Source organism: Kogia breviceps, chromosome 14 (genome assembly GCF_026419965.1).
Source record: "Kogia breviceps isolate mKogBre1 chromosome 14, mKogBre1 haplotype 1, whole genome shotgun sequence".
NCBI classification, from domain to species: Eukaryota; Metazoa; Chordata; class Mammalia; order Artiodactyla; family Physeteridae; genus Kogia; species Kogia breviceps.
This window is the reverse complement of record NC_081323.1, coordinates 73,807,686-73,835,450: the sequence shown is the minus strand read 5'-3', so window position 1 is coordinate 73,835,450 and position 27,765 is coordinate 73,807,686. Positions and strand designations below refer to the sequence as shown.

The following is a 27,765-nucleotide window of genomic DNA, read 5'->3' as shown; positions in this document are numbered from 1 at the left end:
TATTATCTCATTAAATCACCACCACAACAACTAACAAAGTAGGTGGTATTACCTCCATTTTACAGTTATGGAAACGGAGGCACAGAGAGTCACCAGTGAAAAAGTGGCAGAGCTGGAATCTGAACCTAGCTTTACTGGGCTCCAAAGTCTGTGCTTATCCTCTTAAGTATCAGGTCCCTCATCAAAGTTGTGTGTGAGTCCTGCGATGGCCAGCACTAAGGCATCTGCCGAGTCACCAAAGAAACAAGCAAACCAACCAACCAAGGGTCTCAGAGCCCTCATCTGGGACATTAGGTGGGTGCTTGAGCTGCCCGGCTAGAGACAGAGGCCAGCCTTCACCAGCACCACCACAGGCGCCGCCCTGGGACCACGTGGCCCAGTGTAAGAAACTGAGCATCAACAATACAAGCTTCAGCATCAGATAAACCAGGATTAAGTCTTGATTCCTCTACTTAACTTGCCATGTGACTCTGAGCCTCCCTTTCATTTGTAAAATGTACAAATGTCATGGGGCAGGACTCTGGATGTCGCCTGCCCCATGGCCACCAGGTCATAGCACTGAGACTCCTGGAGGTAACGTCCAGACAGTGTGATCCCACCACTGCCCAGGAGCAGGCACCTGACCCAAGCAGAGCCAATAATCCTGGGGAATTGGGACTAACAGGCTCAGGGAAGATCTGGCTGTTTTCTCAAAAGGGTGAACATGAACTCAGAGTTGCTGGTGGGATTATTTTCTGCCAGGTGAACTGAGAAACAGAGAAAGCTGTCTGTACCAAGTGAGAAAAAGGACACAGATACTGATAGATATAAAGATAAGAGCCATAGAGAGAGGATATTCTGGGACCTTAGGGGCCCCAGGCATTGGTTCACCATTTTTGACACTGTTTTTGTCATCGTGCCACACAGATGCATCCTGCCCTTGGCTTCGAGGAAGCACCTGCTCTTTAGAGCTTTGTAATGAAGTAACATAGTTTAAAAAAATAAACTCTATCTTTAGCAGAACAGGGACTAAGTCCTAAGTAATACAAATACTTACCTTATAGACTTGTTATAAGAAATAAAAATAATATATGAAAAATGCTTACCTCAGTGCCTGGCCTGTAAATAACACCCAATACATGGTTGCTAATATTATTATTATAATCAAGCCGTAAGGACAGAGTATTACAGGAACTGGACAAATTAATCATCTTGCCCAGTCATCTAAATTACTCTTCCCCTGAGGGGTGGCATGCCATGGGGTTCTGTCCTTGGTCGTATCCCAGGCTGTAATTTTATCAATGGCCAGATCTGGCTGTTGAAGGCTGTTTATTAAGTCTGCAGATGATATTCAGATGGGTAGCACAAAAAGTAAACTGGATGACGGAATCTGGGTTCAGATCAATTTCTACGGGCTAGAGATGGATCAAGAAGAGGTTGATGAAATGTGTCACGGCCAAGGTAAAGGTCCTATACCAGGAGAGGCACTGAAAAAGTCTGCCTGAGAAAAGTTCACGAGACAAAGGCAGGGCTTTTAGCTAATGTGTTCAGTATGAGCTAACAGGGTGATGTGGCTGCCAAAAACTGCCACCACCACAGCAAACATGATGAGTGTGTTAGAAATTTTGTCAGGATCAGAGAGAAGAAGGGAACTAACACGTTTCAGCACCTACTGTGTACCAGGCCCCACCTTAAACACTTGACACACTATTGCAATTGATACTTCCATTAACCTATGAGGGGGGTGTTATAATCATTATTCCCATTTGACAGGTGAGGAAACTGAGGCTTAGAGAAGTGAAGGGACTTGACCAATGTATTGATAGTAGAGACCAGAGTTAGTATTGGAACCCAGTTCTAATTAGAAAGTACACTCCATCTCCATAGTCTACACTGATCTGTTCATAGTTGGAATATTCAGTTTGGTTCTGACACAGTGTATTTTTAGAGAAAGATTAACTTGTCCAGATGAAGGTGACCAGGAAGGTGAAAACTCTAACGAGAAGTCACCTTGAAACTGAGTCAAGTTGGGAAGACCAAGAGCAAGTATACACATCAGCCTCTCCCACCCAAGTCCACAGAAATGACACCATTTAAAATTCATAAGAGCACAGGAAGATATGGAGTGGTGCTACTGGCAGCTTTAAAATGTTGAGAAACTCCTGAGAAATGGATAGCAGACAGAACTGGATTAATGAAAAGAAGCACAGGCCAAATCCAAAGCTAGAAAGGACTGCTGGGATAGGGGAAGGTGGTCTTAGGCTGCTCCAAACCTAGAGGCAACACATTCTCCAGGGAGAGGAGGGGGCCTAAAGTCAAAGGTCAAACAGACTGATTGAGAATGCCTGTGGGGATGCTAGGAAGTGGCCCTTCAATCCACCCAGCTTGTAGGAGCTGTGACTGTGGGTCTCTGGGACAGAAAGGCAGGACGTGTCCAGAAGGAAAAGGAAGATTCTGTGCTCAGAAGACACACTGTTAGCATCACACTTCTTGTGGCAATTTCCACCCCTCTGTCCACAATCACTGGCAGCAAATTCAAGTAAAAAGAAATAGCATCCACAGAGAAGAAAACAGGGGATCAGATTACATAGAAGAGCACATATTCACAAATCACCAAACATTCCAGGAAAACTCACACCATGAAAGAGAAGAGCCAAGTCAACAAACGGAACTAACAACCAAAGAAACAGAGATAATGATGCAAGCAGAGACATTAAAAATACATTTAATATTCTTAGAGAGATAAGAGAGGACGTTGACTCCATCAAACAAGAGCAACCCACTATGCAAAAGAATTAGAAATAATGAATACAATATTTAATCATCAAAATAAGAAAAAAATCAAAAGACAATGAAGAACAGAATAGATACAGTTATAGAGAAAATTACTGAGCTGGAAGATCAGGCAGAGGTATTACCCCCCAAAACATAGGAATAACACAAAGAGTACTGGCAAAAACAGCATAGGCTGTTAATATCCACTATTATTAGCAAGGTCTTAGAGAGTCCAGCATTCTCAAATATTTTTAGCAGGAGTATAAATTATTAGTTTTTTCTTATGAGGCTATTTCTAGATTTCTTGCCACATAAGCCAAACAAATCCCTGTTGTTAAGCCAAGGGTCAGCAAATTATACCCCAAAGGGCAAATCTGTCCCACTGCCTATTTTTGTCAATAAAGTTTTACTGGAACACAGACACACTCATTAATTGACATATTGACTATGGCTGTTTTCATACTACAATGACACAGTTGAGTAGTTGTGACAGAGACAGTGTGGCCTTTTACATAAAAAATTTGCTGATCCCTGGTTTAGGCCATTGTTGGGTTTCCTGTTCTTTGCAGCCAAATGCACTCCCAACTGAAACAATGACTAGAATTGTACAAATAGCAAAAGGCCCAGAGAGATGAACATCCTACTGATAATAGGTTGTTTCTAGAAAGGGGAATTAAGTTGGGGTATGTTTCAGAGCAAAGTTTATTTAATGAGCAAAGTTGAAATTTTAAAAATAATGACAACTAAATTATTTTAAAAATTTGCAATTTAATTTTTCTAATGAAAGAATAACTGACAGTTTAATACCACAGTGGTAAAGAGTGAATTACTGATACATTTAAAAACATGGATGAATCTCACAGATATGTTTAAGAAAAACAAAAAACAAAGACATAAAAAGTGCTTACTCTGTGAATCAATTTATATGACGTTCAAATACAGGCAAACCTAATCTATGCTATACAGCCAAGATAGTGGTTACTCTTGGAGAGGTGTAGTAACTGGGAGGTGGCATGAAGATGCCTCCTGTGTTGCTAGCAATGTTCCATATTTTGATGTGGGTAGTGCTGACACAGGAGTATTCATAAATGAAAATTCACAAAACTGTATGCCAAAGATTATCCCCTTTATTGTATATGTTATACCTCAATAAATTTTAAAAAACTGATAAAGAATAATAGAAGGTAGGCATTTCTAATTGTGTCTTACTATGATCCTAATCCTGAAATACATATAGTTGCATAGGGAAAAAAAAAAGTAAGAGTAATTATATAGGTGGTAGGATAAGGACTAATTTTTGTAGCTTTCTGCTTCTTCTATTTTTCTACAATCAGCATGCATCAGTTCTGGAATCAGAAAGAGATTAAAAATGTCTAATGCTGGCCCCAGAGGTAAATGCCTACAGATGTGAACTATACTGACCCTGCCTCCCCCAGCTACCCCAGCTGATGGAACATTCTATGAAGGGGACCCAGTGGTGGGACTTGAATAACAATAGCATACATTTAAACAGCACTTACAGGTATGGTCCTAAATACTTCATGTGTATTATTTAATTCTCTCAACAGCCCCATGAGGTGGCACTATGCTTTCAGCTCCATTCTGCAGACAGAAACTGAAGCACAGAGAGGTTATGTAAAGTGTCAAACACCACACAGCGAATTAAGAGATAGAACCAGGAATGCAAACCCAAGCAGTCCAACCTGGACCCCTTCCCTACCCTTGACCAGTCTTGCCACTCTGTCTCTCATGTGCCAAGCCATCTCCCAGGGCATCAACAGAGCATGAGCAGCCCAAAGAAAATTTTTTGAAAGAGTTTAGCCTTCTATATTAAAAACATAAAGGCAGGACTTTCCTGGTGGCACAGTGGTTAAGAATCCACCTGCCATGGCAGGGGACACGGGTTCAAGCCCTGGTCTGGGAAGATCCCACATACCGCGGAGCAACTAAGCCCACGTGCCACAACTACTGAGCCCGCGCGCCTTGAGCCCATGCTCCGCAACAAGAGAAGCCACCGCAATGAGAAGCCCGCGTACCTCAAGGAAGAGTAGCCCCTCCTCACCGCAGCTAGAGAAAGCCCGTGCGTAGCAACGAAGACCCAACGCAGCAAAAAAAAACCCAAACCAAAAAACCATAAAAGGGCATCAAAGTAGTCATCCTGGGAAAAGAAATGGAGAACTTTGTTGAACTTTCCTACACTTATTTCACAGTTTTTGTTTTGAAATACGTAGTGGGGGACGGGGAGGGGCACATAATCTCTTCATTGGCCTCTAATGGGAATCTAACCATCATTAACAGCGTTTAGCTGGAAGTCAGTGTCAGAGTATCTCAGCTCATCAGGTGAGGAAACCGAGGCTTCCATTTATCTGGCAGTCACTGCCCTGGCCTCCCATTCACCCGCCCAGCTCTATGGTCCCAGGAGCCTGGGGTCGCCCAGTCTATCTCTGAACCAGCAGCAGGGTCCGTGAGGAGGAGAGGGGAGAGGCAGGGGCGTCCTGAGAGGGGCTGGGCGTCCCGTGTTTATCTCCCTCAACCTCACTGAGCCCTCAGACACCTGAGGAGGAATGACTGATAACGCCCATTTTACAGCTAAAGAAACTGAGTCTGGGAAGGGTGAAGAAATGTGCCTAAGCTCCCCCAGCTGCCTCCACTTTGCCACGTGCACAGAATGTGCGGGATCAGCTGGGCCCAGTGCTTGCTTTGTTAACTGGGGCAGGTGGCCTCTTTGCTCTGAGCCGACATTCCGCACGTGCGAGATGAGGATACTATCGCTTACCTCACCGAGTACTGTGAGCATGGATGTGAAAGCAATTCTTTATTTTTAAAATAAATTTATTTATTTTATTTATTTATTTTTGGCTGCAATGGGTCTTTGTTGCTGTGCACGGGCTTTCTCTAGTTGCAGGGAGCAGGGGCTACTCTTCACTGGGGTGCATGGACTTCTCATTGTAGTGGCTTCCCTTGTTGTGGAGCACAGGCTCTAGGTGCGCGGCCTTCAGTAGTTGTGGCACACAGGTTCAGTAGGTGTGGCTCACAGACTCTAGAGCGTGGGCTCAGCAGTTGTGGCGCACGGGCTGAGTTGCTCCACGGCATGTGGGATCTTCCTGGACCAGGGCTTGAACCTGTGTCCCCTGCACCGGCAGGCGGATTCTTAACCACTGCACCACTAGGGAAGCCCGAAAGCAACTCTTAACAATTGCGCTGTTTGTCCGCTTTACCACACCCACTACACAGTGGCCAGGTGATGGACAGCGGCTGGGCTTTGCCTGCCCACCAGCCTTTCCCATTTCTTCTGGTAATTGGATCTTGATGGTACTTTGGTAAAACACGCCTTCCTTACCATGTGCTTAACGTGCGGACTCTCTTTTGCTGAAATTGCCGAGAGAATTGTAATAATGACAGGAAAAAAGTAAGAGAAGAGGAAGAAGCCTCTGTCACTCACTCACTTACTACATGTCAGGCACCATTCAGAGTATCCCTGACAACAGGCAGAGGTAGATGTTGCTCTCATCCCCATTCTACATATGAAGAAACCAAGGCTCAGGGGCAGGTAAGCACTTGGGTCAGTGATGAGTCAGGATTCGACCCCAGGCTCTCTGGCTCCAGTACCTGTGTGGTTCCCTCCACTGCATGCCTGCACTGCACCCTGAGCTATCCAGCCTCTATGCAGTTGGCCTGGAGCTGCCAGTGGCCAGTTTACACTGAGCAGGACAAGAAGCTGCAAAATGGCCACATCTTGAAAGAAGGCAGGGCCAGAAGGACTGAGCCAGAGTACCTGGATCCAGCCATTCCTGACGTGGTCTGCCCCTGAACTTTATAGCTAGGTGAGGCAACGGATTCCCTTTTTGGCTGACGCTGGTTTGAGGAAGGCTTCTATCACTTGAACAGAGCCTAAGAGACACAGCTTGTGAACCCTAATGAAGTTGAAGTTCACAGGACCATTAGCTCTTATCAGACCCAGAGTAGTCACAGAGTAAATGGAGGCCAAGAGTGGGGAGAGTGAGTGTGCCTACTGTCATCCACGGTGACTCAGGACTGGAGCCCAGGTGCCCTGGCACTCTTACAGCCCTCGTTCTGCTCCTCCAGAGGTGTCCCCAGACTGAGGAACAATTCTATGGGTGCATTTTCACCCAGGACACATAGCTTTCTTCAGTAACTTGCAGGAACCTTCTTCCTTTAGATAGTATCATTCTTTTTTCTAATCATATTCTGTATTCTGTAAAGTGATTTGGGGGGGGCGGTGGAGAGGTGAAGGGAGACTCAGGGCAATTTCATGCCTAAGATCTGAGGATATAGGAAACTTTGATGATGCTCTGGTGAAGGGAACAATGTTTATCCAAAACCGACTCAGGAAGAAGCTGTCAACATTATCTCCTTCTGGTCACAAACTGCAGCTCTCTGATGGGTTTTTTTCCCCGAGTTTAATCTTCTGCTGGAAGCTCAGCTGATACCAGGAAGGTTTTAGACATGTCAATCTCCTCCCTGGCATTTTATCAGAAATTGATTCTCTTTGCTTTTCGAAGCTCAAGTCTTGGCCTTGCTGTTGTCCAACTTGGGTTACGGGCACGGCATCTGTATACACGTTTCCTGTAGCTCCCAGCCTGATTGCAGGGGTCTGGGAGTAGGTGGTGATTCAAGGGCAAGGTAATTCTCACAGGAGGGATTATGTGCTGTTCCATCATACCGAAGGGGTGAGGAACAATTGGCCAATCCGTGTCCTGCTTTTTCTTAGAAAGAGTTCTCATCCACTTCTGACTTGGAAGGGATTAATGAGCCATTTTGCCCTCAATATAATACTAATTACAATACCAGTCCTAAATTATAATACTCAACACTTACCGAGTTCCTAGTAAGTGCCAGGCACTGTTCAAAGTACTTTACACGCATCAGCTCACCGAATCCTTACCTCATCCCTAGGCTGCAGCTTCTATATTATCCCTACTCTTTTTTTCTAATTTTTATTTTATTATTTATTTATTTATTTTTGGCTGTGTTGGGTCTTCGTTGCTGCGTGCGGGCTCTCTCTAGTTGTGGCGACCGGGGGCTACACTTCACTGCAGTGCACGGACTTTTCATTGCGGTGGCTTCTCTTGTTGCGGAGCCCCGGCTCTCGGCGCGCGGGCTTCAGTAGTTGTGGCACATGGGCTTGGGTACTCCGCGGCATGTGGGATCTTCCTGGACCAGGGCTCGAACCTGTGTCCCCTGCATTGGCAGGTGGATTTTTAACCACTGCGCCACCAGGGATTCCCTATATTATCCCTACTCTTTAGAAGAGGAAGTCAAGTCACAGACAGGTTAGGTATCTTGCCCGAGTGATGGCACAAGCCTAGGAATCCAGGCTGTTTGGTTCCAGGGCTCACCTGGCTATGCTGCTTCAAACCCTGCCATGTGACTGCCCTGCCCTGCAGAAATCAGAAGCTGTTCATGTCACCAGGGCCCCCACTTGTCCAAGTTCTCAAAGCAATGGAAACCAGGAGCACAAGAAGCAAAACAACTGACAATGGTAATAACTTCACAACTGGGAACACATTTGGCAGTTGGATGTAAAATGGATTTAGTTCTTCTCTGCCCAGAAATGTGACTTTTTCCAGGAAAAGTGCAGATTTGGAATGTCAGCTGTCATATCAGACAGGCTCTTGTAATGCAGCACCATCAGCTTACATTGTCTTTTTTTTTTCTCCCTTCCTTAAAAAGAAATTTTTTTTTAAACATTTTAAACAAAGCAGTGGAGATCTATCTGTGAATATGCAAGGGGCAGCTCCTGATTCCCCCAGGAGACTGAGGCTGCAAGAACACTGAGAACTGAAATGAGGAAAGGGGAGGGTCTCCAGGCTATTGGGGTCTGAAGCTTACAAGAAGAGTCACCAGTCCCACTGGCCTCCTGCAATTGGCCAACACAGGTGCTTGGAGTTGAGGGCCCATGAGAGATGGCATTCAGAAATCGAGGTGCTGGACATGTCCCCAAGTCCTTCTTGGGACAATGCCCTGCTCCCACTCCCTGCTGAGGAAAGCGGGCTGGGGTACTACAGCAGAGGCCACTGAGTGTGGGTGCCTCAGCCAACGGTAGCCACACTTGAATCTGGCCAGAATGCTACCAGGTGTCTTGGAACAAAAAACTCTGCCCCTCTCGTGCACTGCTACAAAACAAATCAGAAACACTCATCTAAAAAAGCATATCCTCTGTGATCCCTTAATTGCTATTTGCAAGAATTAACCTTTGGCTATTCCTGTATAAGTGCACCGAGATGCCTACTCTAGAATATTCTTTCCAGTACTCTTATAGTAGCAGAAGACTATTGATAGCCTAGATTAGTCATTAACCGGGAACTACTCATGTATTTATGGACAGGCCCACGATCCTTTATATGTCATTTTTTTAGAAGCAAAACCAGATCTGAACTGACATGAAATTTAAAGTCTTGATTTACCCCACATAGTATGAATATTCTTATTTTCCTACAGATATATTAACATATTTGATTATAGAGTGCTGACCCAGGCCATACTGAAATGGTATTACTTTTTAAATTCTAAAAAAATGAAACACATTTGGCCCCAAAGGTTTCATATAAGGATTGTGTTTCTGTGGATTCACAGTGGCGTACTAGGCAGCCATAAAAAAGAATGGATGAGGGACTTCCCTAGCAGTGCAGCAGTTAAGATTCCACACTCCCAATGCAGGGGGGACCTGGGTCCAATCCCTGGTTGGGGAACTAGATCCCCAATGCCGCAACTAATGATCCTGCCTGCCGCAACTAAGTCCCGGCACAGCCAAATAAATTAAAAAAAAAAAAAAAAAGAATGGATGAGATTTGTACTACAGAATGTTCTCTAAGACATGTTGTTAAGTGAAAAGAAAAATCCAGAACAATGTGTATGGCATGCTATCATTGTGTTAAAAGGCAGGGGGTAGAGGTAAGGGCAGAGGGGATAGATAGAATATTTCTGGAAGGACACAAGAAATTGATTTCAATGGTTGTCTCTTGGGAGGGCAACCGGGGGGCTAATGTCAAGAGTACTGTACCCCCTCAATGCCCTTTAGCATCGATTAGCCAGGTTGATTAGACTCTCCTTCTGGCCTCTGAGCTGAAAGAAGGAACAGCTGGGAGAGAGGAGCATAAAGATGACAACGAGGTACAGGGAGGGACCAAAGGGGAGCAGAGCCATGTCCGTGGTGGCACACGGAGAGGTTGTTGGGATAGCCCATCTCTGGAGACACCCTGGATCCTGGCCTCCCTCCTTTGCTGTGTTCCCCTGAGAACCCAGTCTCCTCCTTTGCTTGGCAAGATGAAAGGCGTCTCTAACCCTTGCACCACAAAGCTCTGCTTAGTAGCAGGAAGTGTTCATATGTGTGCACGTGCACATGTGCACGCTTATGCATGCGTGCAAAGGGAAGGCTTAACATTTTCTAGGTGGTTGAGTTAAATGACTTCTGCAGTCCTTTACAAAGTGAGCTCAACAGAGGAATGTGCCGTCAGGAGCATTTTGCAGAATCTCCAATCGGCTGCACAAGGAGGCAGTCCATGATCACAGAAGGCCTTCAAAGTGGTTTACAGTGGGGGCCCCAGAGCTAGCCTGCCTGGGGCTCGCTTGCCTGGGGGCACACAGCCAGGAGCCTGGACGGCTGGAATCAGCCTAAAGCCCAGCTGGAGCAAGGGAGACCCCTTCAGTACTAAGTGGAATTGTGCTGCCTTTTCCGTCCAAGGCCGTGACTGTCTCTCTGTTAAATTCTAGACACTCTAAGGAATGATTACAATTACGTAGCAACTAACATTTATGGAATGTTTACTACGTGCTATGCTAGGCACTTTATTACTGCCTTGACTCTGTATACTGAGTCTCCAAGGTGGGAATTATCATATCAGGTGTGAGGGGTCAAGAGACTCATCCAAGGTCACCTGACAAGGATTTGAGACAGAAGCCCATTGTGGGCACTAATTCACAGAGTTGCCTGGGGCCTCTGTGCCTCTGTGCAGTAGCAGAACATGTCCCCAGCGCCATGTCTATGAGCCCCAAAGTGCCACGGCCATCATTGTGGACCCTAGTGAGGGGGGGTGATGAATAAAGACTTCTTCCTCCACTGTGGTTCCCTGGTTTTTGTTTTTTTAACACTGTATGATAAATTTACTTTCTAATGATTTTTGAGTAAACTACAATGACCATGATTTCAAAACCATTAATAATTCATGACCAAGGGCCATAAACACTATATAATCTCCACAGGCAGTGAATTCTTGCTAGAGAAGAAGTGGAGAATACTTTTACCAGTTACCTCAAAAGTATCTACCGACTTCAAGCCAACCATCAAAGATACATTTTTTTTTTTTTTTTAAAGATACATTTTTTTCAGAAATGACTGTAACCCTTTCAAAGCCTCAGTTAAAGCCGCCTCTTCCAGGAAGTCTTCTCTCTCTCCTCCAGCACCTGCTGGGGCTTTAACTGGGTCTCCTCTGTACTGGCTGTCATTCTCTGCTATGATCTGTGCCTGTCTGTGTCTGTGACAGGGCTTGAAAACCGAAGTATCCTTGGTGCAGGGCAGGCATGCAGTGCATGGGGAAGCACTGAGAACCAGGGGTTACTTAATAACCCGTAAAACGCTGGTTCTCATCCATGGCTGCACATCGGAACCGCTTGGGAAGATTAAAAAATTCTGATGCCTAGGTCACACCCCCAGACATTCTGATTTAACTGATTTGGAAAGAGGCCTCGACATGGGGGTATTTAATAGCTCCCACGTGATTCTAACGTGCTGCAACATTTGTGAACCGCTGACATCAAGCACCCAGCACAGGGCCTGGCATCATGTGGGTGCTGATACCTGCTTGCTGTTGAGCGGGTTGGGGGTCGGGGGGGACAGGGAGGGTCCCATCAAAAGAGGGACATGTCCGCATCAGAAGCCATTGCCCACTGTTGCCTTATAGGAATAAGGAAGGACTCAGTGTTGTCGTTCTCCATTTTTCCAGAGAAGCCAGAAGCCTGCATTTTTATGTGAAATCTCCTAATTTTTGAATGCAGCTGCCTAATTTTTAAAAACTGTAGTAGGGTATGGGCCAAATAAAACCCATCTTTGGGCTGAATGTGGCCTGGCAGGCTCACTGAGAACAGCTTCCCATCCTCCCTTTGCTGTGCTGGCCCATGACCATGCCGGATGGTACCCAATCCCCACCCAGGATGGAAACTGCAGGTCCACCTGCCAAGGTGTGAGCTGGCCTGTATACCCTACCTCTGGAGGAACATGATGAGTGTCCTTGTCTGCTTGTTCTAACCAGTTTGTCTTTTCCTTGCCTTTCATAAGGACAAAGCTTCCTCTATACCTGGCATCCTGTGTAAGCACAGAGTATCAGGAAGTGCAGATTCCACAGACAACACAGGGGTGGGGGGGTGGGCGGGCAGGATGTGGAAACAGGAGGTGGGTGGAAAGGCATGTTATAATATATCAAGATGAGCATCCTGGCAGCTTGCTATCAGTTTCTTTCTCTTGTTTTTCTAACCAAACAAAAGCCTTGTTAAGAAAGCACTCTCTTTTTCAGAGGGCCTGAAACCATTTTAAACATCTTTCAGGGTTAAACTCAGATGTTGTGATAAACAACCCCACTCTCCCTTTTCCCTCATTCAAGCATTTTTCAGAAGAGTGATCTGAAATGCTCTCGGGCAACTGGCATGATGGGAGTAGCCGGGAAAGCGGCAATTAGGGGAGTACTGCTGCCAAGGAGAGAGAGGAGGGGAGGGAAAAAGTATCTCTGCTAGTTACCGGCTGCCCTGCTCCATCATTTTTCCAGAGAATTTCTTAATGTGGATAAATCGGATGCTGTCATTCTGCAACCAAAGGCCTCAGGTTTAAACAATTCATTCCTGGCCTAGGGGGAGTCGTCCCCACTCTTGGTTACTTTTTTTAAAAAATAAATTTAATTAAAAAAATTTTTAATTTATTTTTGGCTACGTTGGGTCTTCATTGCTGCGGGCGGCCTTTCTCTAGTTGCAGCAAGCGGGGGCTACTCTTCGTTGTGGTGCACAGGCTTCTCATTGGGATGGCTTCTCTTGTTGCGGAGCACGGGCTCTAGGCACATGGGCTTCAGTAGTTGCAGCATGCGGGCTCAGTAGTGTGGCATGCACGCCCTAGAGCGCAGGCTCAGTAGTTGTGGCTCACGGGCTCTAGAGCACAGGCTCAGTAGCTGTGGCACACGGGCTTAGATGCCCCACAGCATGTGGGATCTTCCCGGACCAGGGATTGAACCCATGTCCCCTGCACTGGCAGGCAGATTCTTAACCACTGCTCCACCAGGGAAGTCCCTCACTCTTGGTTACTTAATCGAGGGAGACCAGGTGCCTGCAGGTCTGTGCTCACTCCCATTGTGGCTCCTCCACCCTGAGGTTTCTGGAAGGACTTTGTGGAGACAGGGACACCTGCTCCTGCCTCCAAAAAAACACCTCCACCAGAAAGGAGTGGGAAAACCCACCCTGGTTCAGCTTCTAGAGTGTCCACTGAGGCTGACATGGAGGTCTTTGCAGCAGCATCCAAGTTCCTAAGTTATCTCCCAGCCCTCATCCCAGGCAGGTCGATTCAATAAGGAGGAAAGCCACACTGGCTGTTCTGGCTACAGCTGAGAAAGGAGGCAACAGGAGAGAGGATGAAAGTCACAGCAAAGCACACAAGGCCCTTTGCAAGCCAACCCTGACCTGCCTCCTCAGAGCTGGCTGGGGTGAGGCCAACACCGAGGAAGCAGAGCCGTGAGCTGCAGACAGAAGAATCAAGTCTAGTAGCCATTTTTGAGCCACTGGACCCAGCTGAGCCAGAGAAATTCCCTTTTGTCTTTGGGATCAGGTCAGTTTACAGTCGAGAGTGTGAGTACTTAAGTGTTGACAAATTTCAGGATTGGTTGATACTGATGATGAGCAAGAAGCCTTCACACCCCTGCTCCCATCAGCCGCTAAATAAGACTCAAATGTAAACTCTCACAAGCTTGGGTCTTGATTGAAGGGCCCTTCAGTAATTCAAGGGTCCTAACTGCCACTTCCCACCTCAGGCTCAATGATGTTGCAGCTTTCCTTATTCATATCTCTCTGCCTTTGTATACTTATTTTTAAAATTTATTTATTTATTTTTGGCTGGGTTGGGTCTTCATTGCCGCATGTAGGCTTTCTCTAGTTACGGGGAGCGGGGGCTACTCTTTGTTGTGGTGCATGGTCTTCTCATTGCGGTGGCTTCTCTTGTTGCGGAGCACAGGCTCTAGGCGCATGGGCTTCAGTAGTTGTGGCACACGGGCTCTAGAGCGCAGGCTCAGTAGTTGTGGCGCACAGGCTTAATTGCTCCACGGCATGTGGGATCTCCCCGGACCAGGGCTCGAACCCGTGTCCCCTGCATTGGCAGGAGGATTCTTAACCACTGTGCAACCAGGGAAGTCCCATCTCTCTGCCTTTGACCATGCTATTTACCTGGCCTGGAAAACTACTCACCCTCAAGAGTTGGTCTTTACATCTGCTTTTCTGCAAAGCCTTTCTTGATACCACTGGCGGAGGTAGGTGACCCTTTTTCCGTATTGAAATCCCACTCTTTGTCCTTCTCTCCCTGTACAGGCACTTTCACACTGTATGGTAATGATCTCATTGCACATCCCTTCCAACTACACTGTGCACACCCTGAGTCAAGGACTGTCTCTCATCCATCCCTTAGTCCCAGCCCTGGTGCCCAGCACAGTGCAGGTGGGCTCAGTGTGGTAAATTTCAAAAAAATTTCAAGAATGGTAAATTTCAATATTTTGTAGCTCTTCCCATTAAGCGAAGGCCTATTCCCCCACGCCTTGAACCTGCATTGGCCTTGTGGTTTGCTTTAAATAACAGAAAGTGGCAGAAGTGATACCATGCCAGTGCTGAGCCTAGAGCTCAGGAGTTCTTGTGTCTTCCAATCTCATGCTCTTGAACACCTGAGCCCCCATGAGAACAAAGCTGGCTGGCTTGCTGGAAGACAGGAGAACATCGGAGGAGAACTAAAGCACCCTAACTGATGTTCAGGCAGCCCCAGGGCAACACCTCTGTTCAATGGAAATGCGTAAGTGAGCCCAGCTGAGGTCAGCAGAGCCTGGCCCAAAAGCAGAACTGCCCAGGGAAGCTGAGCCCAGATGGCTGACCCTCAGAATCATGAACTAAATCTGTGGTTGTTTTGAGTCACTAAAAATCTGCGTGACTTGTTACACAGCCAAAGCTAACTGATACATTCAGTAAGAGATTATTACTATAAGTGACACTGGGTTGATAACTCCAGTTGAGAATGAGAGAAAAGAATAGGAGATCCAGGGATACTTAATCACCAGCCCACTCCCTCAGGTCTCTTTAAATAGAGTTGCCTCCCACCTGCCCTCCCCAGTGACTCATTTACCTCCTTTTTCTCCCGAGAGCGAGAGCAGGACCGGCTTCTCTCAGCCTTCTGCAGAGTCTGACCTGTAGCAGTTCAAAAGCAGAAACAGAGATTAAGGCTGTTTTAAAACAGCTAGTTTATCACCACAAAAGCTTTTTATTTGCAAACCGAATAGATGGGACCAATCACAATTAAGTGATTTTAAGAAAATGTAGCCTATTATGATAATGGGAAAATGGCATACTCTTGAAACAGACCAACGGCAATGAGATGGTAATTCACATACTCATATTATTTGACTATAATGAACAAAGCCTCCACTCTTTAATCTGGAACATTATCTGCACTCTGCAAGGGCTGACAGACTAGTTTTTCCTAGTCGAATTACATTTTTATTAAATTGGAGTTATATAAAATGCCTTCCACTGTGCACATACACAAAACCTTTGATGAGTGTGTGCCAATACGCTGCACCAAACCCCCAACTCGCCACACAGGTGCTGGGGCAGATGTGAATTAGCAGTAATCACCTGCATTTCATACAATGGGGCAATTTCAGAGAGAATTGTTGCTTTTCTTGGAAAACTACAAAACTAATATTGAAGTTATGCATATATTTCACAGATCGACATCAGAATGTTTAAATATGCTATTCCAAGTGCAGCTTTTACAACTTCGATGGAAGTGTCCATTATAAAAGGAATCCTTGATGGGAAATTAATAGATCGCCTTGGTTTTAAAACATAAGATGCGAGTCTCACTGCACGTTGTCAGTGTGTCTCCCAAATTGTCCAGCTTCACTCTCAGGTGGCTATTTTTTAGAGTGCCACAACCATATGTCCCATTAGCCAGGAGCACTCTGAAGGCAGGAACAAAAAGGCTTAGTGATGACTTATTGAGAGGCGAGAGATGGGGACTGAATCTGAGAGGAAAGACGTTTGTCTTTGGATGTGGTCACTTGCAGTGGGTCCACACGTCAGGGGGATGCAGAGGGGCTCACAGCTAGTGATAAAGCTCAGGTCAAGGGATGATGCTCTTTCCAAAAAAGTGAGAATAAGGGAAAGAGCAAAGGTCCAAAGATAAACTTCTGGCACTGGCCAAACTTTGGGCCAATATGTAAAAGGATGTAGAAAAGAGGCAGCTATTTGTAGGAGACCCCGGGTTGTACAGTATCATGCTATGGTAGACATCTTTGGGGGTATCTGCTCAGCTCATAATGACACCCTACACTGCTCCCTTCTCTCTTTTCTTCCTCCCCATTGCCACAGTGGGGTCCTGTGGCAGCCATGACTGTACATGAACCCATACCCTGAACTTCATATGCTGCACTGGGTATGGGCCCCTGAACCAGTTGCAGCCAATCAGAATCCCAGCCCCTAACACTGAAATTGATTCTGAGAGAGAGAGGACAGAGGGCTGGAGCAGGGCTACCTCCATGTGTGAGCAGCCTCTAGCCTTGGGGGATAGACTAACACAGAATGCCAAGACAGAATGAACAGATCTGAAACCAACTGTGTTCTTGCCTTTGTGTTCCACAGACACCCACTTAGATTAGGTTCTCTGTGTGTGTGTGTCTGTTGCCTTTTTTTTTTTTTTTTTTTTTTTTTTTTTGTCTTAAGACAAAGAAGATAGGGTTTAAAGATGAAAAAGAGCCCAGGAAAAGATACCACTGTGATGGGGGATGTTGATAGTGGGGGAGGTTTTACATACGTGGACAGCGGGTATATGAGAACTCTCTGTACTTTCCACTCAATTTTGCTATGAACCTAAATCTGCTCCAAAAAATAAAGTTTATTAACTAAAAAAAAAAAAAAAAAAAAAAAATTGCCCAGGATTTAGGGATCAGGTGATCCAGGTTGTTATGTCAATTTTATCCTGACCTCCTGATCCCTGATGCTCTAGGGCAGGAGCTTGGGTGGACAGCTCCCCCAAACCCTTATCCACACCTGCTCTGGCTGTCAGTCAAGGCCTCAGGGTAGGCCCTAAGGTCGACCAGAGAGGATGACATACCAGGTAGTAGGCCACGCAATGTAGAGCCAGGAGCTGGGAGGTGGGTCTGGAGCTAGAAGGGCACAGAGCAGACTGGAGGGCAGGAATGCTGTGCTGACAGGCCAGGGTGTTCTAGCAGCAGAAGCAGTGTTGAGGCAAGTAAGATGAGAGCCAAGAAAAGCCCAGAGCAAGGGCAGGGAGCAGGAGGGCAAGAGTGCTAGTTCGGGGGTGAACACGGTAGACCCCAGAGTCTGGCTGAGGCCCTTCCTGTTCTGGTCAGACACATGCCTGGGGATCCAGTCCAGTGGATCGCTGACCAGTTATGAGATCTTAGGTAACTCACAAGATCCAACAGGTTCTCTATGGGCCATATTTGCTTCCTATTTCTTTTAAATGAGGATTAGACTGAATCACCTCTGGGTTTGCTTTCCATCTCTAAAGTTCTTTTATACCAATAAAGAACAGTAAAAAAAAAAAAAAAAAAAAGATTCAAGTGAGCCATAAAAAGAAAATATTAATACAAAGAACAGAGAGCTTAACCACTGATATTTGCAAGCAAATCTCTCTACTGGAGTTAATTAGAAGCTCCTTTATTCATTAAATTGGAAAATAATTTGCTTATTTTCCAATGAAGATAATTTACTCAAATTATGCACATTTGTTATCAAATGCCTCTGTCCTCACCCCACTGAGCCCCTCTCTCCTCCAGGTAGCTCGATGGCGAGACTACTCCTTCTCCCCAAGGACAGAAGGGACCAGGTTACACTGTGCCTGTCTACTGCACTTAGCTTCTGAGTAGCTAGCTTCCTACCTAGATCTCATTTTATCCTCACAACGACTTAGGGAGGGGTAAGAAGGTGACATTAATATCAATATACGCTGCTTGCAAAATTAAGGGGGTGTTCCTCTGCATTTTGCAAGGTGACCTGCCAGCTTCAGCCAGGAAACAATAAATAAGGCCAAATGTAAATACCACGTGTACACCTCACTTTAGAAAACAGATGTGTGCCTGGGGAAAAGAAAAAGTGACTGCGTTGAATCGTTGTAAATATAATACCGGTCTCCCACTTAGGATTTCGGAAAGATTTTATCTGCACTTAGGATTAATCTTCAGTGGTTAGAAGATTCTGACACTTTAGTTTTACTTTGCTCTGGATGCAGATAATAATATTCATCACTACCATTTAGAGGTAAGTTGTGTCTTCCTTGGACGTTAGCTTCTGAAGTCCTCAGGCATGGGAAAATCAGTGTCAAAATTCCCCTTGAAAAAGAGCCTTAAACCTCCTGTAAAGTACAGCCTCCAGACCCAAAGACGTTAGGAAACTTGCCTAATATCACACAGCTAGTGAGTATAGGAGCCTGGATTTGAATCTGGGTAGTTTGGCTCCAGAGCCTGCACTCCTAACCACTAGACCACACTGCCCCTCGGTCTGGCTAAAGACAAGTCTGAGAAGGCCAGCATGTGCTAGGGAGGGAGTTTGACTTAAGGATTTCTTTCTGTGGTGCAGCTTTTTAATGTACTTTGGACTCCTAGAGTAATTAATAAGGGGATTAGAACACAATGATTCCCCAAGGGTCGAGGAAGATGGAGTTCCCCATTAGCCAGAAAACTGCCATTAAATGCCAAACGTGGAAAGGCAGTTTGGCATTAGACACTCACTCCCATCCACTCAGGTACAATGCTCAGTCTTGGCAAGCGGGGTTGGGCTTTGGAGAATAAAGGCGACTCGGTGGAAATCCAAGACCATGCAGAGACCTCCCCAGCAAAAAGGAGTTTTAAATGAAGAAGCTGTTTTTCCCAACTGGGGTAATGGTGCTTCTACTAGGTTACTAAAATGAGCTTATTTCTTCTGCAGTGCAAATATAAGGGCTCACCCTGTTCTCATTTTATATATCTACGTAATTTAATTCAAATGGAAAATATCCCAGAGATGCCACTTAATCTTACCCATTGGATTGGCAAAAATCCAGAGGTTTGACAATATACTGTTGGCAAGATCTGGGAAGCAGGCATTTTCGAGCACTGCTGGGAGAAATATAAAATGATACAGGCTCTGTGGAGGGGATTTTGGCAAGATCTTCAAAAAGGCTTTTGGCAGTATCCCTTTCAGCTAGCAATATCACTTCTAGGAATCGACCGGGAAGAAATTCCTCCAGACAGGAAACAAATGCATGCACAAGGTATTCACTGCATCATAATTTGCAATGGAAAATATTAGAAGTGACCTATAAGTCTATCACAGTGGGAACTGGCTGAATAAATATGGTGGATCCACACAATGGAATGGAATACCGGGTGAAAGAATGGCAAGCTGATAATATGACCATATGTTAAATGAACTCAAGGGGAAGAAAGTTGACATAGTATGCAATTTTTTCTCCACGAAAGAGGGAAAATAAGAATATATGCTCCGGGGACTTCCCTGGTGGCACAGTGGTTAAGAATCTGCCTGCCAATGCAGGGGTCATGGGTTCGATCCCTGGTCCGGGAAGATCCCACATGCCACAGAGCAACTAAGCCCATGCGCCACAACTACTGAGCCTGCACTCTAGAGCCTGTGAGCCACAACTACTGAGCCCGTGTACCTAGAGCCCATGCTCTGCAACAAGAGAAACCACCACAACGAGAAGCCCGTGAGCCACAACAAAGAGTAGCCCCCGCCTGCCGCAACGAGAGAAAGCCTGAGTGCAGCAACAAAGACCAGATGCAATCGAAAATAAATTTAAAAAATAAATTTTTTTAAAAAACAAAAAACACCCATAAAAACAGATTTCTCTAAAAAAATGGTACAAATGAACTTATATTAAAAAAAGAATATATGCTCGTATTGGTTCTGTTTGTACAAAGAACCAACTGGAAGGCACATGCACAAGAGCGACTTCTCAATGTAAACTTTTTATATTGTTTTTATTTTTGAATGATTTAGTTGGAACTGTTTCCTACTCAAGAAACTAAAATAAACTTAAAACATTAAATGTCCAAAAGGGCTAGTTCAGAGTTTTTAAAAATATAGTGAGAAACGCTGTGGACACTCCCAGCTAAGGTCCAAGGGTGTGGTCTGCCGGAGGGAGACAAGAGTAGCTGCCATGGACCTCCGGACCCGGAAGCTTGCTCGAAAGGACACAGTATTTTCGGAGGACAAGCTGCCTTCTTTTAAGAGATCAATCTGTAATGTGTGAGTTAAGAATGAAATGATGACAAAATACGGTTTCTGGACATTGAAACAACAGTTTCTGAGCTAAGCCAGTAGGCTGGCGGTGACCTGCACGTTTACTTGAGGGCTAGGATTTTTTTTTATGAAACGGCTAGATAAGATGAGAAAGGAAAAAGAGAAAAAGAAAAAAGGAAAGGAAGATTGAGATCTGTCCAGATGGCTTATCTGGAACTCCTGGTTTCTAGTGCTTACTGGGCATGGTCAGGTTCCTCCCCAGGTGATAGGTCTTGGGATTCCCTCACTAGCATATGCAACAACAAAGCCCTGAGGCTCAGAAGAACAGAGTAACTTGCCCAAGGTCACAGAGCAATGAAGAGGAACTGGGGTTAAGAACGCATCAGCTAGCTGCTAATCCCGTGTTCACTACACCCTGCTGCCCGCCTGCCTGCACGCCTCCTTCACCTCCAGGAATGCCAGAGCTCCAGCCCCACTGGCCTTTCTACGCCACCCCATACCCACCTTCAGCCCCATCCCAGCCTCCTGAACCTACAGCCTCTGCAGAGACACGTGTGGCAGGGTGGGGACGGGGCAGTCTGGCAAGCACCTGCCCAGCCTAAAGAGGAATCACTATTTGTCTCCGGCTGCAGGTTTCCAGGCAGGAACATGGGCTTCGTTTTGTTGGATGAGATTTTTCCAGAGAAGTCCAGTTGTATGAGAAAGCTTCTAATCTTTAAATGTTGACAAGTAATTAAAATTTTTTTAGAGCTCTGGACAGGCCCAACAAAAGAGGCCTCTAGTTTCCAACCTAGTAGACAACTAGGCAGAAGATAGGAAAATCTCCCACTCCTCCCATTATTTCCTTATCTCAATGCCACAGACCCTTTTTGGGGAGGGGGAAGGAAGACCTCTTTAAGGAAATATCATCTTTAGAACAGAATCTATTAGACAAAGAGCATGACTGTTTGGGAACCAAGTAAACAAACATTGGCTCTGAGACACATATTTCTCTTCAAATACTCCATGTGCACCTCCAGGATGGTTCTGGGCCTTTAAGTTACATCCTGTCTTCTGAAAGCCCGAAACAATATCCCTGTCACTCTTCCTTTGCATTTTCTGTATAACTCAAATTCCCAGGGCCCAGTTTACTGCCAAATTACCTGAGATAAACAAGTCATGCTAAGATTCTCTTTTCCTTTCCAAACCTAAACAACAGCTGGCAGCTAGAAATGGTTATTTATAACCTGCACACCGTTCTGCGCATTTGCTTGGTTTAGAAATGCTTAGTCCGCATTCTTCAGCCAGCTTCATAAACAGATGAGAGCCTGGGGACGATGCTGTGCGGTGGCTGAGAGGCTAGGCCCTGGGTCAGCCTGTCTCGCTCAGCCACTAATTACCTGTTTGGGAATCCTAAGAGTTCCAATTCCATTTTTAGGGTTAAGATAGTACATGTGAAACAGAACACTGCCCTGCACATAGTAGGTACTTAGCACTTAGCAGTTTCCTTCCGCAGAAACAGCTGTTTGTGGATCTGAGGGAATTCCATTGAACTCTGTGGCCCAAACATATCCTGAATCTGCTCCATCCTTTCAATCATCCCTTTGTGTGCCCTGTCATCTTTCCAATAGCCACCTGGTACGTCTCCACCCTCCACTATTGCTGGCTTTTCCCACTACAGCCATCTAAAAATAAGGCCAAAAGTCCAAGTGATGACACTTGCCTGCCTGACCATCCTCTGGTGTATTTCACTTGGTACATTTCCCTATTCCCTCCCTCACATTCACACCTCTGCAGCCCCTACTCTGTCTTCTGCTCCTTGGACTCAGGATCCATTCCTGCCTCCCCGCCTTTGTCCTCATCCCCCTAGGTCTTATGCTGGCTCCTTCTCATCAATCAGATCTCAGCTTAAAGGGACCCACTTGCTCAGAGTGGACTATAGCCCCCAATCCTCCCTACTTTAATCTTCTGCATAGCACTTATCTGATCTTTATTTGCTGATGTAGTCTGCCTGCCTCACTAGATATCAGCTTTGTGAAATCAGAGGCTGCTTGTCTGGCTTTTTTTATCACTGAATTTCCCACACCTGGAACAGTGCCTGAAATGGAGTAGGCATCGGTAGACATGTCTGAAATCGATGAATGAGTGAATGACCAAATTTCTGAATGGACAATGCTGGAAGGGCAGGAGGCACGATTATGAACTGCTGTAAAGACTTTATCTTCTCTTGCAATGTGCTTTCCTGACCCTTTCCCCCTGCTCTTTCTGGGATGGTGAAATGAAATAAGACAAAGTAAGTTTAATACACCATTGGAGCGCACAGCAACAAAGACCCAATGTAGCCAAAAAGAAATTAAATTTAAAAAAAATACACCATTGGAGATAATTGGAAAATATTGATTTTTTCCATTTGAAATAGTGAAGATAAGTAAATGCCACACATCTGTCATCTAATCAGTGGTCTACGTGATGACACGCTTCCCAGGCTAAAATGGACTTTGGTCTACCTCTGTATCCCATCATACAAGCTCCCAAAAGCACTCCCACTCCAAACCCCACCCAGCCCCCTCCTCCCATCCCAGCTCCCCATAGAATACAAGTGAGGACACTGACTGCATTCGTGAAAATATGTGTATGTGTGTGTACATCCAAATTCAAGTATCTTTTGAGTATTTTCATCCCCCCCAAAAAAATGATCAGCCAAACAATCTTGTAAAACATGAGGCTGGTTCATGAGATCCCCGGAATCCTAAGGAAAAAGATGCATTTGTTCCTCTGATAGCTAATTGTTACTGAGAGCCTATTAAGTGCTGGGCACCATCCTAAGGGCTTTGGATAGATGAATTCACTTGGTTCTCAGAGCAGCCCTATGGGAAGGTCTTACTGTTATCAAGCTCGCTCTGCTTGCCGCAGAACAGGCCAATAAGTTGGAGACGCGGTGTTGAGGCAAGGGGTATGACGTTATAAGGAAAGCCAGCAGACCAAGAAAACGACAGACTAATGTCTCAAAATAACCATCTTATGGGGTCTGGATGCCAGTTTCTTTTACACAATCAGAGAGGGAAGTAAAATGAAAAGGCATAATAGAGAGGGAAAGGCGTGAGGAAGTAAAGTAAAAAGGGCCATCAGTCTTGCAAAACATCTCCTGGAATGGCCAGCCTTGGTGAGGGGACATGTTAATTTCAGCCATTTACAGGTGGGCAGGGTCAGATTGTTTCCCAGTGAGCTGAACAAAGGCACTTCAGTTCAACATTCAGGCAGAGGGGCAGGGTTCCCTGAGGCAGGCCATTATGTATGATTATAATAACAAAAGCAATGAAAAGCAAAGGTTGAAGTCAAAGAAACAGATCCAACATGGAGTCCGATTTAGCTCTTCCCAGTTACATTCTACTAATCTCCGTTTTACAATTTAAGAGTCTAGGTACTGAGATGAAATAACTAACACCCCTCCCCCAGCCGGGATCACGTGGCTGGGAAGAGGAGTCGCCAGAAATGGAAGCCCTTTTGTCTCTCCATGAGCTCTGCTCCTTCCACTCCTTTCCAGGATGAGGAAGGCTCAGGTGAGCATCAACATGGAGAGAGGGAAAGGAGAGTCTAAATTCTTGGCCCTGGTTTTCATAGTTCCACTCTGCAGGCTTAAAATGAAATCTCCATCCCAGTGGAGGCAGGAGGCAGAACTTCTGCTGAGCAGGCTCATTACGAGAAAGGCTTTGTGGTCTGGGTAGGGGTGCCAGACTGAAAGCGATCTGAGCCTTGTTTACTTACTCTTGGGCTGCCCATCGGGGGCTCTTAACTACACCTCATTCCTCCATATCTGATAAATGACAGTGATCAGACTACATCCAAAGTCACTCGCTGGCCGAACCCAGCCCATATACATTTGTCTGGTCTCCAAACTGTTAAAAAAGATTTTTTTTTTTTTCAGCCAACATTTAAAGCTTGGGAGATGTCACATTTAAAAATCCTGAGTTCTGGATTCTTTTGAAAAACTGAAAAATCTGTCAACACAGGACCTGCGTTCCTGTCGGGCAGCCATTGTCAGGAGCTGAGGGCAATGCCCACCAGATGGCATGGTGCCCTCCCATCCCTCCCTGCTCCCCAGCTGTCTCCCTACCACAGAGGTCAAGTCCAAGTTGCCGTTTATCAGCAGGTCTGAGAGGTTTTTCCCTACAGTAAAGAAGCAAGTGAAGGTTCATGTGTCCACGTCTCCAGCAAGAGTGAATCATCATCATAAACAAAAGTACTTAACATGTGTACTTCTCATGTGCCAACCCCTGATCTAAGGACTTGGCAGCTACTAATGTATTTAATTCTCACAACAACCCTAGGAGGTGAATACATTTATTATCTCTATTGTATAGATGACAGAGAGATGGAGGAAGACACGTGCTTCAGGAAATTAGTAGAGGGACTTCCCTGGCGGCACAGTGGTTAAGAATCCGCCTGCCAATGCAGGGGACACAGGTTCAATCCCTGGTCTGGGAAGACCCCACATGCCACACACAGTGCAACTAAGCCCGTGCACCACCACTACTGAGCCTGCATGCTGCAACTACTGAAGCCCATGCACCCTAGAGCCGGTGCTCTGCAACAAGAGAAGCCACCACAATGAGAAGCGCAACGTAATGAAGAGTAGCCCCCGCTCACCACAACTAGAGAAAGCCCGCACCCAACAATGAAGATCCAACACAGCCAAACATAAATAGATAAATACATTTTAAAAATTAGTAGACAACAGATTTCTTTAGGAAATTCCCATATATGCGAAGTGTATTTAGGTGCTGAAAAAACCCAATGCAAATCAGCATAATGAAATAAACCCTGGCCACTGCCGCCATTTATTATCTGCCTGGTCCCTGCAGGCTTCTAAACTTATGACCTTTCTACAGGATCCTCAGTGTTCTGAGATATATCAGCATTCCCCAAATAGGATTCTGGACTAGATCTGTCAAGTCCCTTTCAGCTCTAACCTTCTGTGATTTTATGTCGGTTCATACAATGTAGCTAATTAGTTTGGGACCCTTTGGAGTGGAAACACACACACACACACACACACACACACACACACACACACACACACACACACAATGCATTGCAAGTTCACTTAGAGTGTAGAAAAGTGTTGTAGTTCCTGCAAGGGACCTGTGGTTGGTGACTAGACATCTGTGATATTCCAACTTCCTGCCAAGTGCTGCATTCACCTGTAACTTTCCTGTCCCCTAAGGACATAAGTCAGGGGCTGTGTCTGGAGAATCCATCAGCTAAGGGTGGTCAAGGTATAATAGCATCGGACTCTAAAATGAGTCGAGAGGTAGGAGTGACAGTGACTTTACTGGGATAGGGAATGGGGGAGCATAAGAATGCCAACTGAAAAACTGAGGAAGAACAAAATAAAACTAGAGGCCCTGGGGTATAGTAAAGGTAGCTAGGCTAGAGGATATTATTAGGACTGCATTGAATTGCTGCAAAGGACAGAGTCTGGAGGAACCGTACTTGTCCACGAGAGAAAGAGAAACCAGCTGAGGCCTCTGGAACTTGGCCTGGAGGCTTGTCTACCAGGACCTTTTTTCTCTGCTTAATGGAGACCAGCCAGCAATTCACTAAGGAACAAATGGATTCACCTCTTTCCTGGTTACAATGTCAACCCAGCAAACACTCACGGGCATCTCCCTGTACCAGTCCTTGGGCCAAGTGTTGGGCATGCAAAGGAAAGAGAATGGGTCTCTACCCACAGAGAAGGAGAAAGGCATGGAGCCCAGTACCTGTGACATAGCACCATGCCTGAGAGGCCACAGGATTCCACCACGTGGGAGGAATTAAGACTGCAGGTGACGTTACTCACTGTAATCTACAGTGTGAAAGTGACATGAAAGAAGGGCACAGTTGGCAGGGAGCACAGCAAAGGCAAGGCAGGGAGGTGGGAAAGGATATGGGGTGCTCAAGAGATGGCCAGCTTTCTGAGGTGGCTTGGCTAGGGGCTGAAATCACAGATGCCTGTAGGGTCAGGCCAATATTCTCAAGGCAAGAAGTAAACACTTGATGACTGGCACCACCAGCCGGAAGACTGAGTCAAAGTGTTATCACATGCCCAAAGTCAAGGGGGTGGCCACTGGGGCTGTGTAGGAAGGCAGGTCTACACAGCCCCAGGGCCAAAGTTCCCTTTTATCAAGAGACTGAAATGTCCAGGTTTTTATGGGAAATCATTATTTTTAAATGTGGGAAAACACATCTATGGACACAGTTCAGCCCAGTATAAAACCTCTGGGCAAGAGAGTGGGTGGGTGAGTGTCTAAAGATGAAGAGGGAGACCAACTGAGGGATAGGGGAAAGGAGGGGGACTGCTTCCCCAGGGAAATTCTCCGATTAAAGGTGCTATGTCCACAGGGCAATTGTTAAGGTTACAAGGGTCAGGCTGTTCAAAACCCCATGGGGTGGACTTCCCTGGTGGTCCAGTGGTTAAGACTTTGCTTCCCAATGCAGGGGGTGAGGTTCCATCCCTGGTTGGGGAGCTAAGATCCCACATGCCTAGCGGCCAAAAAACCAAAACCTGAAAGAGAAGCAATATTGTAACAAATTCAATAAGGACTTTAAAAATAGTCCACATGAAAAAAATCTTTTAAAAACCGCCCAAAAACCCAAGGGGCACCAGTAGTCAGTCCAGTGGTATTAACGGATGCTTTCTTATTCCTACATAAAGTGCTCTGTGAACAGCTCCAAGCTCCTCCTTCCAACCAACCATGTTGCTCCTCGTAAGCCCCCTCCTATGTGGACATAAAGGAGCAGCCACAGGGTGAGATCCAGGAGGGAGTCAAGAAAATAGTCGAGGACAGTGTCTTTTAAACCAGCCTAACGGGCAAGCCTCACCCACAGACTCACTCCCCAGGTGTAAGAACCTAGCCACACACTGGCAGGGACCGGGCTGGGCTGGGTCTTTGATGACACACTAGAGTGTAGACTTTATTCAGCCAAGTCCTGGTTCTGCCACCAACTAGCTGTGTGGTGTAAAATGAGCACAATTACAACATCATATTGAGCTGTCTGAAGGACCAAACTGGGTCTTCTATAGCAGAAGTTGGCAAACTTCTCCTGTGAAGGGCCAGACAGTAAATATTTTTGGCTTTGGGGGCCATCTGTTCCCTGTCACAATGAGTCAGCTCTGCCACTGAAACATGAAAACAGACATAGACTGTTGGTGTGCATTTGTATGCAAATAGGTGTGGCTGTGTTCCAATAAAACTTTATTTACAACAGCCAGAAGAGGACCAGAGTGCTTTGGGTATGGGGAAGACCTTTACAAATGTTATCTTCTGGGGATCCCCATGTTGGACTATAGTTATCTGTTTATGTCTGGCTTTCTCACTCGACTATGAAGTTCTTCAGTGAAGAGAATATACCCCTCCCCCCACTTTTTTTTTCCAGATTAAAACTAAAAGAACAAGTAAAGCACAGTATGGCACACAATGAAGTACATAGAGGTTTTCAAAATTGTCCCAGTTAATACTAGAGCAGGACTGTAACTTC

The 27,765-nt window shown here is 45.7% G+C and overlaps 1 protein-coding gene across 5 annotated transcripts in view; it reads right to left on the bottom strand.

Moving 5' to 3' along the window:
• Positions 1 to 27,765, bottom strand: part of KATNIP (katanin interacting protein) — a 194,950-nt gene that overhangs the window by 161,422 nt on the left and 5,763 nt on the right. For all 5 annotated transcript variants that reach the window (XM_067012513.1, XM_067012514.1, XM_067012516.1 and 2 more), the window contains exon 2: positions 15,128 to 15,189. In XM_067012513.1, coding sequence (XP_066868614.1) covers positions 15,128 to 15,189 — 62 coding nt within the window. The remainder of the gene's footprint in view (positions 1 to 15,127; positions 15,190 to 27,765) is intronic.